The 16,940-nt window shown below is 38.8% G+C and overlaps 1 protein-coding gene across 4 annotated transcripts in view; it reads left to right on the forward strand.

Annotated features, from left to right (window-relative positions):
* Positions 1 to 16,649, forward strand: part of LOC129727306 (protein decapentaplegic) — a 100,722-nt gene extending 84,073 nt beyond the window's left edge. For all 4 annotated transcript variants that reach the window (XM_055685015.1, XM_055685014.1, XM_055685013.1 and 1 more), the window contains exon 3: positions 14,751 to 16,649. In XM_055685015.1, the coding sequence (XP_055540990.1) occupies positions 14,751 to 15,625 (875 nt within the window). In that variant the 3' untranslated portion in view covers positions 15,626 to 16,649. The remainder of the gene's footprint in view (positions 1 to 14,750) is intronic.
* The last annotated feature ends 291 nt before the right edge of the window (positions 16,650 to 16,940 follow it).

Below are 16,940 nucleotides of genomic sequence, written 5' to 3' on the forward strand. Positions count from 1 at the left end.
GCAAAGTTTTTCGTGACAATTTTATCTTACAACTTTGAAAAATCGAAATTTAAAGACTATTCTGATAAAAAAGTTACATCTCTTCAAGAACGAAAGAGTTAAAAGAAAACTGTCTTAAGGAAAGATTTTTGTGCCATTATCATCTACAATTTTGCTGAAGACTTTATTTCTAGTATGTCAATGAAACCAGAATTTGTTAGGCAAAGAAAAAAGTAAATGATTTTGAACTCATTTTTTTCGTTAACTCGGTCTGTGTATAAGCTATCTTTTTGCTGTCTTCTACAAAGTTGTGTGTTTTGATGATACACAAATATATGCTGAACATTGTTCCCTTCTAAAGGACTAGTCTGATATGAAACAGTATATCTCCAAAACAGGAGAAGTTAGAAGAAAATTGTCTTCGGCAAAGTTTTTTGTGACAATATTATCTAAAACTATGCTGAAGACAACATTTCACTAATGTGCAAAACCTATTTCCTTTTTCGAAGCTTTCTCTATGCTAAATTTCTACTGAAAATAGTATGCCAATAAAACAAATAAAAGTTCACGATTTTGAGCTCATTTTCTGGCTTTAACTGGGTCTGCGTAAAAGTTATCTTTTTAATGTCTTCTACGAAATTGTTTGTTTCGATGATATACAAATACATGCTGAACATTGTTGCCTTCAAATCGCTACAGTTTTTTGGATATTTAAAAAATAACTTTCCAGGACTAATCTGATATGTAATGGTATATTCCTAAAATTAGAGAAGTTTGAAGAAGAATAACTTCGGCAAAGTTTTTCGTGATAACTTCACCTACAATACCATTTCTTTATATATAAGACCCCACTTACCACTAGCGGTGAATTTTCGAACTAAAACTTGTTGTCATTTTTTGAGGCTTAGCATGAAGTAAATTTCTTTTGAAAATAGTATGTCAATAAAACCAGTAATTGGAGAGTAAATTAAAAACGTTTAACGATTTTAAGCTCTCATACTACTGTGGACCGGTATAATACACACAAAACAAATGTAGAAGATTTTGTTGTTTTTGAGCAACTTTTTATTACTTGTTGTGTATCATGACCGCGCATTAGATAAAAAAAAGTAACAAAATAAATGACACACTTGTATGTGTTTTGGCAGGGGAACATGCAACTAAGAGCCGCATTGCATGTGTTAGTCGTACTCCACTCGCTGCTTATGAATCTGTGCGACGTTCAAGTTCATTTCGGTCTTCTTTACTCACTGCATATGCAGAATATCTCCCGTAGCGTCCCAGCCTCAAATATCTAATTGGAAGCACCATTGTTTTGTTCGCTAGTTCACCATACTGTTTACCGTTTGGAAATGAAAAAATATTACATTGCGACCACCGTTGCCGGAGATAATTGACGAAATGATATAGATTTCCTAAATTGGCACGAGTTTCATACTGTCGAACAGATTAAAATGATTTTTTTTTTTGCGATTAACACGATAAAGTTAGAAAGATTCCAATTTAGGGGAAAAATTTTATATATGCGGTACTTTAAATCCGTTTGGTTGCAGAAAAGTGATCAGTCTGTGTTTTCAACATGGCTTGCATCCGCTAGCAAGAACGGAAATGTTTGTGTTTTTTTTTGTCACAGTTTACAGATCGTTATTTGATTTCAAAGGTCATATGAAGGCTTTGAAATCATCATTATTTCCATACATATATGAGGAAAAAAAAACATTATTTCCATACACGCAAAATGTTTACTTGTTACTCTGAAAGTAATAACGAAAAATTCTACTTTGATAACAAAAATATTACTTAAAGAGCAAAAACATTCATGCCCAGTCAAGTAACAACGCATACTATTATATATTTTGAAAATGCTACGAGATTTTTAAATTATCCGTTTCAACTACTTGCAAAACTTTTACACGAAACTTAAAAGGTAGACACGAAAAATTCACCTCCTGGTAACAAGTTTGTTACTAAAGAACTTACTTACTTCAGGGTTACTTCAGTTACTTCAGGGACTGATAGAGGGCCACATTTAATGACATTTGATATATTCTTCTCGGAGTTATTCAACTTTGAAGTTTCTTAGACAGTCTTGCATATAGTGGCTATAGCGTTGAGTGTTTTCAACCTAGAACAACTTTATTAGTTTCGTTTGGAAGCTATTTTTGCAACTTTTCTACTAGATGCAGTTTCTACATGTCTAAATGGAAGAAAAAGTAACATTCTTGATACAAAAATGTTTGAAAGTAGTGCTGTTTTAAAGTTATTGTGATGTTTTCTCACAAAAAAGGTTAGTTTGCTAGTCGTACGTATACTGAAGAAGAAATATGAGAAGAGCTGCCAGGTATATCATTTTTCTCTGCCATGTAGATCATTTCAATAACTTCTTATGCCATTTAAATCACAGCACGATATGGCTGCCTTGTTTTAGAGAGAAACACAAACATTTACTTTCTTGCAAACGGATGCAAGCCATGTTGAAAACATGCCTTATCACACAAAAAACTGCATTTGGACTTGTTTGATAGTACAAAACTCATGTCGATCTAAAAAACTAATATTCGTTTCTCGGTCAACCTTCTACACTCTTTTCGTTTAGACAACCAATTGAGCTAGGGAACAAATGACAAAACAGTGGTGTATTCAATTAGACATTTGAACAAAGAAGCTACGGGAGAGATCGAATGAAGTCTCACTCTTGGTTTCATGTTTGCCTGTATAAACACATACAAGCCGGTAACTGTCTTTAATTTTCTACTTTTTATTTGTTACTTTTGTCTAATGGCCGGTCATAAAACACAAGAAGTAATAAAATGTTGCTCAAAAGTAACAAATCTTCTCCGTTTGTGTCGGTTGCAGTTACTGTATGATGGTGAAAAATAATATACCTGGCAGCACTTGTCACATTTTACTTGACTCCATAACGAACGAACAACTAAATACTCATAAACCGGATGAATTAAAGATGAAAAAACTAGTAACATATGCAAAATATACGATAGTATGTGATATATGCCTCCCCAGCTGGTCTCGAGGTACGATGCTGGCCCAACAAGCCATTTGTTGTAGGTTCGAGTCCCGGCTCGGGAGAGACTGTTAGTGTCAGTAGGATCGTAGCGCTAGCCCCGCAATTGTCCTATGTTGGCCGCGAAGTCTGTGTATAGTAAACAGAAGTTCAAGTTCCGGATCGGAATGTAGCACCAAGGCTTTGCTTCATGTGTTATATGTCAATAAAACCAATAGTATTTGGAGTTGACACGATGAAATTAGAAAAAATGAATCTAGGAAACGGAAACTTTATTAGGGGCCATTCACATACCACGTGGACAGCAGGGGGGGGGTGGCTAATGTCTACGGTCCATACATTTTTCTTGGAATTTATATGGGCAGTTGTCCACGGAGGGGGAGGGGGGGGTTCAAAATCGTTAAAAATCTGTCCACGTGGTATGTGGATGGCCCCTTATAGATCCGGAACTTCAACTCGTATTGTTTTTATAAAGCGATCATGTTTTCAACATGGCCTTACATTTGCTTGCAAGAACGCAAATGTGTTTTCCTCGTTGTATGATTTCAAGAGTCATATGAAGGCTTTGAAATCATCATCATTGGCATACTATATGATGAAGAAAAATTATATACCTGGCAGCTTTTTAACTAGAGATGGAAAAAAATTAGTAACATGTAAGACTGTATGTGTTGTTACTTGACTAGAGAAAATTTTTATTACTTTTTAAGTAACCAATTTGTTACAATCAGGAAAATATTTCGTTATTGCTTTTTAAGTAACAATAAAACATATTGTGTGTCCTCTCCGTAGAGTGCAGGTGGTTTTGAAAAATTTAGTATTTACAGAAGAACTCTATAATTTACAAATAATGGAATATTGTTATCGGGGTAGATCAATTTTTAGGACATTACCAGTGAGATCTATTGAATCTGCTTTATGTCATATTATCGACTCAATGCTAAATATCATGACAAAACTAGAAGCATGAAAATATTAAACTGAGAAGAAATCAGCGAATGTCTTCTAGTTTTTTAAATATTTTTAATAGTGTTTCTGTTGTGATTACCCTCATGAAAAAGAATCTTCAAGATTTTTCTTCATAACTGTAACTACGCACTCAACACTATAGACACTATATATATAGACCTGCGGACTGAATCGCAGCGAGCCAAAAGAACTGTCAAACGAGCGAGCCAAAATGAACATAATGAAAAATTCGTATCAAACAAATAATAACAATATAAAAAACCAGCGATTCCAGTGTTGCTGTCATTCACTTCGCAGGTCTATATATATAGTGTCTATACTATACTATAGCGTCCTAGGAGTTCTGTAGCTTGCAGTCTTAAGCTGGCGTGTACAGTCTCTACAGATAAAATTTGCGATGTTCTTGTTCGATAAAAATAAATTATGAAAATAACATGGCATATCTTTCAACAAATTGTAAACAATATTGCCAAGTTGAATTGGGGAAAAATTTATTCAAGAAAACAAGCTTTACCGCTTCATTATACTACAAATTTGTCATAAAAATTGAGATGAATAATTATAAAAGCAATATTTTTTTGAGCAGCAATTCTTCTACGAGAAATCCTTTAGAGAGTTTAAAAAACAGCTTTGAACAAGTTAACGTGGTAACATACTTTAAAACTCACACACTCAACTCAGGAATTCCAGAAAGAACTTTTCGAGTATTTCGAGTGATAACATATAATTTCACCAAGCTATTGTGAATTTTCCCAGTATGAATGTGAGCTATCAATTTTGATTTACAGAAAACGAATTTTATCCTATTCACTACTGTGTATTAATTGATAAATCAACTGGAATCACTTATTCGTTCTTATTCATTTATGCTAATTTTTTTTGTTCACACAAGACCTGTTCAAATCTGAATATCCTGGATTTAATCCTGTTGGCATTTACGAGAATAGGAGTTGATTCCAATCAAAGAGCCTGTAACATCACAAAAGGTGAAATTTGAAGAAATCATTTGAATTTCACAAGCTCTCTGATAATTATACCTCATGCCGTATTTCTGAATAATGGTAAATCTTTGGGATCTGTAATACGCTGAAAACTTAAACGAATGCATTCTCTGACAATACATATTTTCAAGACGAAAAAAAACTCACTCGCAAACGTGAACCACTTCACAATTGACACACGACAGCGCTGCATATCCTGACGCTTTCCATGACCGACAGAGCCCTGACTGTGTACAGCTTCATGTTGCCCGAATGGCAGACAGCCAGTCCAGAAAACATTACAACGAATCTCCCTGATCTCAAAAGATATGCAGTTAATTGCCTGTCCAAACCGTAAGGCTCGGCTGCTCAGCTGCTGGTTTTGTGGACAAATAAAGCCCTGCGCTGAATAAGCAAGCGGTGCGGTGGCCGTGCTCTTTTGGTTTTATCTGTTGACTTCTTTTGTATGTCTTGGTCGTCGTCCGTCGTGTTGTTCAAGGCAATGCGTAGGTGTGTATCAGGTGTTACAATTAAGCGGCCGGACAAGGTGTTTTTTTTTTTATTTGCTGTCTAGAGCAGCAGCTTTGATCGCCGTCACGCTCCAAATAGGGTGTCCGACAGAGAATTATCACATTCAATTAAATTCTTTGTCAGCCCGGGATGTTGGACAAATCTTTTGCTTATTTTTACCGTATGATCTAATGGTCTCTAGTGGCTGCCATTTGTACCCCGATGAAGTCACCCTATAGACAGACGACTGAAACGCATTGCCTCGATCCAACCGAGAAGGACCGGTGGCACATTGCAGAGCCCGAACCCGTTTGTTACAAAACCACTTTTTTCGAAAGCTCTCAAGAGCTGCTCACCGTGCGATTGCCATGCAGCAGGTGAAGATTTTTTCGATTCCATTTTTTAGGACAAATAGAAATTGCAGTTCGTCGCTGAACAAGACTGGAAGTCAAATTTGACGGTTTGTTCGAGCCGACTAGCTCGCAGCGAGCCGTGGGGGAACCATTCCGAACGGCAGCTAGAATTAATTACATAAACAACAATGAAGTTCGATGAATAACAGTCTACAGAGATCGGACCGGTTACGGAGCACAGAGATCCTGGCAGCCGTTAGATCCTAAGTGCATTAGGAAGGTGCGCCTAAGCCGGCCAAATAGAGTCACGGCACTACATGCACTACTTACGCGAGGCTATAAATTATCGATATTTCATTAGCGACTAGGTATTACAAGGCGTACCGGGGGCAGAACCTTCGGCTTCTGGTATTCTTCAATTTGAATAAATTCACTATAAATCTTCCGCAATGGCTTCGTACTTGGTAATTGGATTTCTCCGGGACGGGTTTATACTAAAGAGTATGTTGTTTCTAAGGGATTGTATTTGCGCAGCATATCTCGGAGCAATGAAAGCGCCAAACCAGCGCCGAACGGATGGATGCCTCCGGAGAAAACCTTCCCCGAAAAGAGACTCGTTTAATAGTCATTTACAATCACTTTCTTTCGGAGTCCGGCACAGCTAGACAGCGGAGACCGGCGAACTGGTACCAACCGGAGTCGTTCCCTTTCTCTATCTCGACGCCTTCCTCGGCTACTGCCGCCGCCGCCGTCGTCTTCGTCGTCTCCGGGTCCCTTTCAACTGACCTTAATTCGTACTTGAACGTAATGTGAAAATAAAAATTCCACAATCTCTCGAGATCCGGCCGAGTTATGCCTAGCTCTCTGGGGGCCATGGATAAGTTGAAAACAGCTTGCAAGCGTCGTACCCGTCCCGCGCTTGTCCGTCGTTCCGCTTTCGTCGTGTCACCGAATTGTGTACGTTTCGAAGCTACACGTGTGCAGTGAGCGGGGTGCCGAACGTTGGGGTTCCACGGTGGTTTTGAACGACCTTGCCAAGGCAAATGTGCGATAAAAGAAATATTATGAACAAGTGACGGTCTGCGCGTTTTGTGTTGTTGTTGATGTTTTTTTTTATTCCTACTCTAGTGATGAAGGCCTACTGCTGGCCAGCCGCGGGGACAAAGTGATGGAACGAACGTGTGGTATGCGGTACCTGCTCATGTGCCACGGTCTGGCAGAGGTGCTCGGACGGCACTGACACTTTACGTTATGCGGGGGACCACGCAAAAACAACTTTTTTGAACCTGCAGTCTCAGTCCAGCAGAGAGTGGGGTAAACAAATCAAGTGACTGGTGTTGCGGTGAGCGTAATTTATGTTCTTGCTTGTTCGCAAGATCGCTCGCTTACTTTGTGGAATGCATAATTGCAAGGAAATCCCCTACTGCTGAAGTGAATTCTTCGTATAAGAAAAAAATTCCTCCGTCGAGTTGTTGCCACTAGCTTTTTGTAGTGACATAAAGTAGTGCTTTTGGTTAACTGCTTCTAGTTGTGTAATGAAAATGGCTCAGATGCATAAGTAATTGGATTTTTTATGCAAATCTAGTTCAAGGGCTGTGTGAATAAGATTTTATTCTAAATCTTAAATTTCAACTTTTCTTATTAAGTATCAATTTTAATACATGGTGAAAGTCCAATAAAATATTGAAATAACAAAACTAAGCTAGAAAACTAAGAGCCTAATACTAAACTGAAGGCAGTGTAGAAACTGCCCATCAGTTATCGTGTTAAAAATATGTGACTTAAAGACTAGAAAAAGAATGAGTTTCATTGAATTTACGGGAAGACATAAGTTGTATTTCTTCTTCATGGCAATCAAATATAAAAATATTATTAACTTTACAAGAGTGCTCGAAATTTCCAGCGAATTAGTATTAGCACTGAGAGCAAAGCAAAATAAAGCCTAGGTGCCATATTCCGCTGTAAATCTTTGACCTTCTATTTATTTGACGCAGACTTCGCAGCCTTTACGAGAACAACGAAAAACTGGCATTACTATATTACTGACACTAACAGTGTGTTTGGAATTCAACATTCGGAAACCACCCTTGAAAACTGTTCACAATTGATAACGCGTCATCAGTTAGCAGTTCCATAAAGTAATACGGATGCTTAGTTCTAATTTAGTAAAATTTATCATAGGAGTCATTCCATCTCAAGTGTGCAAAAATAAGTACAAATGTATCAACGAGCATCTGAGATTTGACTTAAAGTTTATATAAAGTCACTGCAAAGAGCCTAACTTTGGTGCTAATTAGACTACCCCATCGCTCCGTAGGATTTTTGCTTTTGTAATAAAAGTGCTATTTTTAGTCAAAAGCTCTGATTTTGTATAAATTATGGCCACAAATACATAATATCTGAAAATAAACTGACACAATATTTTTGAGGAAATTAGTCAATCCCAAAAATGTCAAGTTCGAGCGGCAGTGTGGCCAGATACGCTATTTTTGCATTTGAAAAAAATATTTGCGTTTTTTGGCTAATGAGTATATTTTGATTTAAACTTTTATAATGTTATCGTGTTCCTGAGTCAATTTCACACGAAAAACGCCTATCACTCCGAGGTATTATGATCAAAACTGAAATTACAGCATTTTCAGAAATATAGTCAACTTTGCTGGTTTTAAGCTATCTTCTTTTTCAAGGTTTTTCATATCTTCGGATATATTACTCCAGAAATCGTAGTTTGAATAATATAAAATTCCAAAAAACATCACTTTGGAGCGGCAGTTTTGTCAGATATAATTTTTTTGCATCTGAAAAATCAAATCGCCTCTTTCTTTATTTTGAGTTCAAATTTGACAAATATTATGGTATTTCTGTGCAAATTTTACCTGAAAAACAATTGTGCTTCAGAGTTATTACGAGTAAAACTCGAGCTACAGTATTTTAAAAAAAACAAAGTTAAGTTAACTTTGATTTGCTCACAATTTTTAATTCAATTTTGCTAATATCTTTGTTACTTTTTTGATAATGATCAATCTGGATGACGCAATTTGAAGTAAATTAGTGATATCTCTGAAAATATAATAATTTTAACCGGAAGTGTTGCCAGTTGTTTGACCAGATGTCCAGATAAAAAAAGTTTTTCAAATTAATCAGGAACATCGCATAGAAAAGTTTTTTTTATTGATGAAATTTTCTCTAGGAAAAGGTTTTCGTTTATGGAATACACTAAGGCCGATGATGATCACTCGTGGCCTAGAACGGAAAACGTACTTGAAATCAGATCGATATCTTGAACCTTTTTTGAGTAATGGAGGAAAGCAACCCACATAAAAAACCGGGAAAAAACCCTTCTGTAAAGCAGTGGCGTAGAGTAACCGGGTGACACGCGGAGCGGAAAATTTGGTTGTCTCCCCTTCCCCCTTTTGGGTGTCACCCCCACCAGGTTGCAGTGAAATCAAAACATCATAACTTGTGAGAGTTAGCACGTTCATTTTCAATTGCACAGCTGAGATTATACTTCTAGAAGCAAAGTTATATAATTTTGGGGTTTTACCTCGACCTCCACCTTATTGACAATTAATCTCACGGATGTCATCCTTTTGAAGGTGACACCTGTGGATTTTAGCGCAGCAAGGCTGAGCAGGCGACTCTTTCGATCGCAGTGTTCCATAGCCAACGGTGGATCGCAGCACTGCACAGTAATACTAAACATGTCCGGACATATTAGTAATTTTGTCCGAATCTGCTTAGCCCATTGCATTTCAAATTTGTATGGAAATTTGTATGAGAAAACACAGTTTTTTGTATTTCCCTTTCTGGGGAGCTCAGCCCAGCATTATTGATGCACTACACTACGTAAAAGTATAGTATTTTAGATGCTTAATAACTTTGCTGAAGCTATTAAAGAGCTAGTATAGTATGAGCAAATGCTGAAAATATTTTTTTTTTGCCAACACTGCCAGTGTACCGGCGTCAGTAGGATTGCTATCAGAAGTAACCTTTCGTATCGTATTTATACACTGAGCTAGACTAGGCAAACAAATTTAGGTCAATATTCAGGGCGTAAGTAGGATTTACAACATGTTGCAGAGGTTAATTATGATAGAAATCTGATTGACGGAGGTACACTGGTAGTGTTGGCAGGAAACATGATTTTCAGTATTTAGTTTGACATACTCAACTTTAAACAGCTATAGGATTTTTTATGGACATCGTCGCCCCTTAGTGTCTTCGGCAAAGTTGTTAAGCATCAAAAAACCTACCTTTTGAAGTATAAAAAAGGTATGGTTTAAGCCTTTCTGAGCTCTCCAGATAGCAAAATGCAAAAAAGTGGGTTTTCCCCTACAAATTTTCATACAAATTTGAAATGCAATGCGCCAAGCGGAGACAAAACCAATCGGCCTCCGGTAAGTTTAGGATTGTTTGGGGCCCCAAATGGAACCAAAAAAACTTGGTTCTGGCTTTGTGCTTTCAAGTTTCATTTTTTCCATATAACGATTCCCCACCCTAGTGTCTACATTGGGAAATTAACAACTGTGATGTTTAAGAATCTATTCGTAGAGAAAATTTCATCAATAAAAAAACTTGCTTTGCTATGTTTAAATTTAAACTTTTGAATTAATATAAAAAACAGTTTTTTTCGTACCCTAGCAATTGGCAACACTCGACACACTCGATTAAAATTAATCCAGAATGTCCAAAATCAAAAGAGTTCCATATAGAAATCGTAAGCAAAGCAAAGTAAAATTGATTTTAGTTCCTAAAAATACTGCAACTCGAACTTCGCTCATAGTATCTCTTAATGATAAATGTTTTTCAGGTGAATTTTTCTAAGAAATATCATGAAATTGTCAAATTTGAAATCTAAATATACTTACTTTTCAAGTGCAAAATAAATATATATCTGGCAACACTGCCGCCGTAAATTCAATGTTTTATCTGGGTTTCATGATTAGTTTTCTTTTAAAATAATGTATCAGTATTTTTTTAGACATAATGTGTTTGAGGCTACAATAAAACTAAGAGTGTTTGACATAAAAACTGTACTTTTATCGAAATCCCACGGAGCGTAGGGGGGCCAAATCGGCAAAAGTTGGGATGTTTGCATAGTGACTTTAAATTAACAGTTCCCCATGCTAAGAGTTAAATCTAAGAAGCTTGTTTACATAGGTGCGCATACCTGAGATGGAATGACTCATAGCTTAAACAATGTTTTATGACTGACTAACAGACATAACACGTCGAACAAATTTACAAGAAAATCATCGTTTGGATGATTCCAGTACTTTACGTTAGTAACCCTAGCACCATCTGCTGTCGTGTTCGCGCTGCGTCATGTATTTCGACATCAGCGCCAGCGTTACTGCATGTGTCAAATGGGGAACTACAAAATATGTATGAGATTGCATGACAGCGCCCCAGACGACGATTTCGCGCGATGACTGTTATTCGATTCAAAAATTTGAAATGAACGTTTTTTGTGGCGATGGAGCTAGGTTCCAGTGTTACGTCTGTTATTCTGTGGTTTTATTATTGAAATTGAAGATTACTTTCAGAAATACTAAACAATTCTATGCTGGTGTGATGCAAACATGAGGATATGTTTTCACAGGTGCTAGATTAACTATTTCCGGGTCTTGTGCTTTTGAAAATTCGAAGTCGACCATTTGTGCAGGAATCACAAATGGCCGACTTCAAATTCGAACAGTTCCGCCCTAACTAAATTCTTGTTTGGAAAATATTACCATATAAACAGCATAAAAATCGACTATGCGTGAAAATCGTCTCCAATATACGCTTACGGCCTCCAGATTTGTACACATAGTCGCATTTTCATGCACTTTTTACGATTGTTCATGACTGCACCAGCCATTTTGAATGGCTTTTTTGGCATCTCCTTTTTGTTTCTTCCTCATTCTTCCATTTTCTGCATTTTTCTCGCCTCTCCTCTCTTCATTATCTACCTATCAACAACTTTGCTTGACGTGAAACGGGAAGAAATCCAAGCATAAGAGGACCGATGACTTCCTCCTGCATTCTTCCGTATTTCGGGAATGCCAGAATATCATTGATGTTTCAACTAACCTGCAATTATTTATTGTGAAACTACTAAAGCAGCATTAGAGCACCGAATCAGTTTACGCATTTGATTCTACCGTGAAACCTTTAAATCGTTTCAATCTTGCTATTTTTTACATCACTATTTTTTCTTTCTCGGTGTTGTTTATATTTTCGCGCCGGTAGCGACTGGAACATTTTTCACAAATACCGACACGTAAGAGTCCTGTAACCTCAAACTCAAACTAAGTATATTTCTCTTTTCACACCAATAAACAGCGCGATCGTAACTAATTTCCGAAAAAATTGGCCGAAATAGGCTGAACCTTGCTTTCAAAATGTAAAGTGTTTTTTTCTAGTTTTAAGTCAATTGCATGTGTCAAATTTTGTACCCGTGTAATCAGCACTGCCAAAAGCAGGCTGCGCTAGCATATAAAAATGTTTAAATTGTAATGATACTGTTGAATTTTATGGCATTAAACATATTATAAATTTGATAACTATGTACTGTTAACATGTACTGTAATAATACATTTTTGAATTTTTAAATAAATCAAATTATATAGAGGTTTTTAGATCATTGCATTCTAAAGTAGACTCAATAACAATGTTTTCTTTCCAATTTTACTTTAATTTGGATTATTTTTGGAACGCGAGGTCTCTAACACTTTTTTTAACACCACTCATAAGCTTCTGCAAACTCTCTTTCACGTAGATTTGGCCATTTATTGTGTCAGTCGTAATGTATGGACTAGACACTTATTCACATTCGCAAATGGCTTGCCAAACCATGAAATCCTTGCCGAATTTTCCAGTATAAATGGCTTTCATTGAATCGGGGATATTCATTCCCTTCGGTGTGGCAGTCTTATACTCCACACTTTTGTAGGTTTCGTCGACCATCAGAAATTTTTCATAAAGCCTCCTAGCTCACGGTTTTACAGATTCAGCCTGTTTGGTGCTTTGTTTTGGCTGCTTCTGCTTCCAACGAGGCTGTATGTCCATCCTTTCTTTGGCACACATAACGTTAGTCGATGAGGTCGCCACATCTCGTACTTCAATATGCCGCTTATAGTAATGTCTTATCTTCCTGTCTATTGTGGGGTCAGCAGGATTTTCTACCACGTCTCGGGGCATCTGCAAAGGTATACCTACTCTTCACCATACTTCGATAATGCAGTTTGATCTGCTCCGACACTCGCACCTTCTTCTTTGGCTAATTCTCTGATCGAAATACCACTCACGGTGTCCCATTAGTGCTCAAATCATTTTGTTCGAACGCATCTTCAAACTTCCACGCAAAACTTTAGTAAAAATGACAACATCTGTTTCATTTAGATGTAAACAACAGTCAAAGTTTGGCTGAATACTGCACGTTACTACGTTATGCCGTGTTACAGTCTAAAACTCCTTTCCCACTGATCAATGTTTTCCATTTTTTTTATTAACGCTAAAATGAAAAACAAGTAATTGAAGTCATGAAAACCGAGCGATCGCTGTAGACGATGCCGGTTGAGGAAAAAATCCACCGACCGATTATTTAAGTTTATTATTATCATCGCGAACAGCCTGCTCATTGTTGACACATTTTGCCGAATAGCGCAGAACATTTCACACCAAACGAGAGCGCCAATTTCGTGATATTTCCGTCTGTAAGTTTCTAAACATTACCTACTCCACGGCATGGAAACATATTTGGCTCCCAAAAAAAAACCACCTACCATCTGCATAGCGCAATTCCGTTCAAGCGTTAGGTTCCGCGCAAAACCAACAGCACAAACTTGTCATCGGCAAATGTTATTAACCTTCGATAATTGATTTGCTTTTAGCAGCCAACACACGAATTCGTTCGATCATTTGCTCTGGCTTTGGCCGTAGTCCCCGTACATCTGCCCGGCGCTGCCGCCGAGGAACCAACCGAAACCGACTGAAAACTCGTTCGTAATATCATCCACGGACGTTTTTTTTTCTCTGCCCGCCCCGTCCGTTCTTTCGCAACCCCGTCCGCTGCCACACACTGATTTCGCTTGTTTATCATACACACGGAACCGCAGCTCTGCAGCCTCCAGCGCACCACTTGTTTACACGATTATTTGTTTCGCGAGATGCAGGTGTGAATTGATCTACGCTTGTATTTCGCCGCGCACAACATCAACATCGACTAATAGGCTTCCGCCAGCGGACCTCCTCACCGGCCCCGTAGATCGCTGCTTAGTGTAACGGGTGCTTCTTTCTAAAAAATAATCAATATCGATCAAACGGCGGCCACCGCAGCCCCGTCATCACCGATCGGTTCGCACCGGATCACGATTCCCCGATCGCTCTCACTGTGGGACCGCGCAAAAAGACGACCCCTGCCGGTGAGCGGTGCAATAAAGAGCGTAATTTATTCCTGTTTGATGTTGAATGATTCCGCGAATGATTTTCGTCTGGGAAGTATCGGTAAACATTTCGGGACCGATTAGCGAGCTGCTTTCGCCATTAGGCCGCACCCGCGCGGGGTACACGGAACGGAAGGGTGTGAGATTTGTTTTTGCCGCGTGCCACCATTCGCTGCACACATTTTCCTGACCTGTGCGAGATTTGCGTGGAATGGAAACAGCGCAAATTTACGTGGAAAATTTTGCATCTGGAAATTACGGCTTGCGGTGGTACTTCTGATGCGACATAGCGCTATTAGCTTACGGTAAATACTCAGCGATACTTCGTTTGTTAGTTTGTTGCTCGCTGCAGAATTTCCACTTAACTGGCTCTGTTGCAGTTCGTATCTGCGAAGCAATCAATCAGTCTCAGTGCTGTGTCTTTATTCTCTACCTATTATCCCAAACATTTTTTCGTTGTAAACTAATGTTTACTAATCTCAATTTCATGTTTTCGTTTTTCTTCCAGAAAGCCATATAGACGAACGTTTCAAGCATCATCACCGCTTCCGGCTGATGTTCAACGTGACCAACATCCCGCTGGGTGAGAAGCTGCGGGCAGCGGAACTCACGCTGAACCGAGATGCGATCGAAGACCAGCGGTACCGGGCCGTGCAGCATCAGGTGCTGGTGTACGACATCGTGCGGCCCGGCATCAAGGGCAAACGGGCCCCCACGTATCTGTTGATCGATAGCAAAACGGTCAAAATCAACGAAACCGGTCCAATCAGTGTAGATGTGCTGCCAGCAGTCGCGCGGTGGCTACGACATCCTAAGCAAAACCATGGAATCTTCATTCAGGTTATCAGTAAAAGCAAACGGAAGCCTCGAGCCGTACCACAGCACGAGCACGTCCGGCTGCGGCGGAGTACCGATGAAAGCCACGACAAGTGGGCTCAGAAACAGCCACTGCTATTCACCTACACCGATGACGGTCGACATAAGCAACGGCCGATCCGGGACGCGTTAAGTAATGCGAACCGTGCGCGGCGAACACCGATGCGGAATCGTCGAAGGAAGAATGGCACGGAAACGTGTCAGCGGCGGCCACTCTACGTAGACTTCAGTGACGTCGGTTGGAGCGATTGGATTGTGGCTCCACCGGGCTATGAAGCCTACTACTGCCACGGTGAATGCCAGTTCCCGATCGCCGATCACCTGAACACGACGAATCACGCGATCGTTCAAACGCTGGTTAACTCGATCAGTCCCAGTCTGGCACCGAAGGCTTGCTGCGTCCCCACTCAGCTGTCATCCATCTCGATGCTCTATCTGAACGAGCAGAACAAAGTCGTCCTGAAGAACTACCAGGACATGACCGTAGTCGGATGTGGTTGTCGTTAAACACAACCGCTTGTAAATTGCATGAAATTGTATTATACTGAGCAGAGCTGGTATCCTCTTAAAGAAGATACCACCGAGTCGTAGGTTATGAAACCGGGTCGACCGGGTCGTAGGTTATGAAACGTACTATGAAACGAAGATATGAAGATGGGCGGATGTCATGTAAATTTATTCCTATGCCAGAGGAGGAAGTAGCAGATGAAAATGAAGCAGAATAAGAAGAGATTAGGAAACTTTTCGCTTAAGAGAGTCACGAGATCGAGATCGAACGGCTGCGTGATTTGTACATGTGTGTGAGTGAGCGCGCGATTGAGGACGGGATCCCGAGCGCGGTTTGGGATACCGATTGTAATATTACGACTAGCGATACTACTTACAAATAAAACCCAGTGTTGGTAAAAAAAATTGTACAAAAATCTATCCATGATATTTGAGAAACTGCGATCGAATATGGCTTATATTGTATACTGCTGTAATAAGGAAAAAAACTGCATAATACTAAAACCACATAAGCAAGCCGCAGCGAAACCTGTTTTTGTAAATATACGCGTAATTCAAAGGCTAGCTAATATATCTAACTAAAACCCGTAAATCCTTGTAGAACACGAACACACAAATGAACACTTTATGCAATGAATACCACTACTACATTGAAAGCTTCACTCTAAGAAAAACTTTAGGCGATTGTTTAATAATGTAAACACAAACAATATTTGTTGGAAGATTGTTTTATTTATTTTTTTGGTACAGTAAGACAGAGGGGGGCCAGCATTCGGAGATTTACTCGACGGAGTCAGGTTGTATAGGTCAGAGAGTCTGTAAAATAGTCTGTCGGAGGCGTTACGAGTGTTTGGCGGACGCACAACCATAGTAGTAACCTGTACTGTTTATACTATCCAATCCTACTGTTTTATCTCTGTAAATTTGTGTAATATAATAGTACCTGTATTTGAGAAAAAGTATTTATTAAATAAATGGTCAAAAATTGAGAGAGGAATTAAATTTTGTAAAATTTGTACCGTAATTCGTTTTATTTATTTCTACCCTGCACAGTAAAAAGACACTGTAGTGCAAGCATTGATGACCGCTCCTTAATCGTCAACATTTGACTATTTTACACTAGCTATGCTATGGCATGTCACTATACGATTTAGTAACTCTCCCAAGCGTGGTTTTCGTTCAGAAGGCTAGAGTGATCCCTCCGCTATCAACTTCTGCAAATAACGTGTCATAAAGGTGTTTAATAGGTTGTGGTGATTGAATGAAAGTAATCGATCAAAAAATCGATCAAAGCAGATAGGACCTTTTGAAATGT

Source organism: Wyeomyia smithii, chromosome 3, assembly GCF_029784165.1.
Source record: "Wyeomyia smithii strain HCP4-BCI-WySm-NY-G18 chromosome 3, ASM2978416v1, whole genome shotgun sequence".
Classification (NCBI taxonomy): domain Eukaryota; kingdom Metazoa; phylum Arthropoda; class Insecta; order Diptera; family Culicidae; genus Wyeomyia; species Wyeomyia smithii.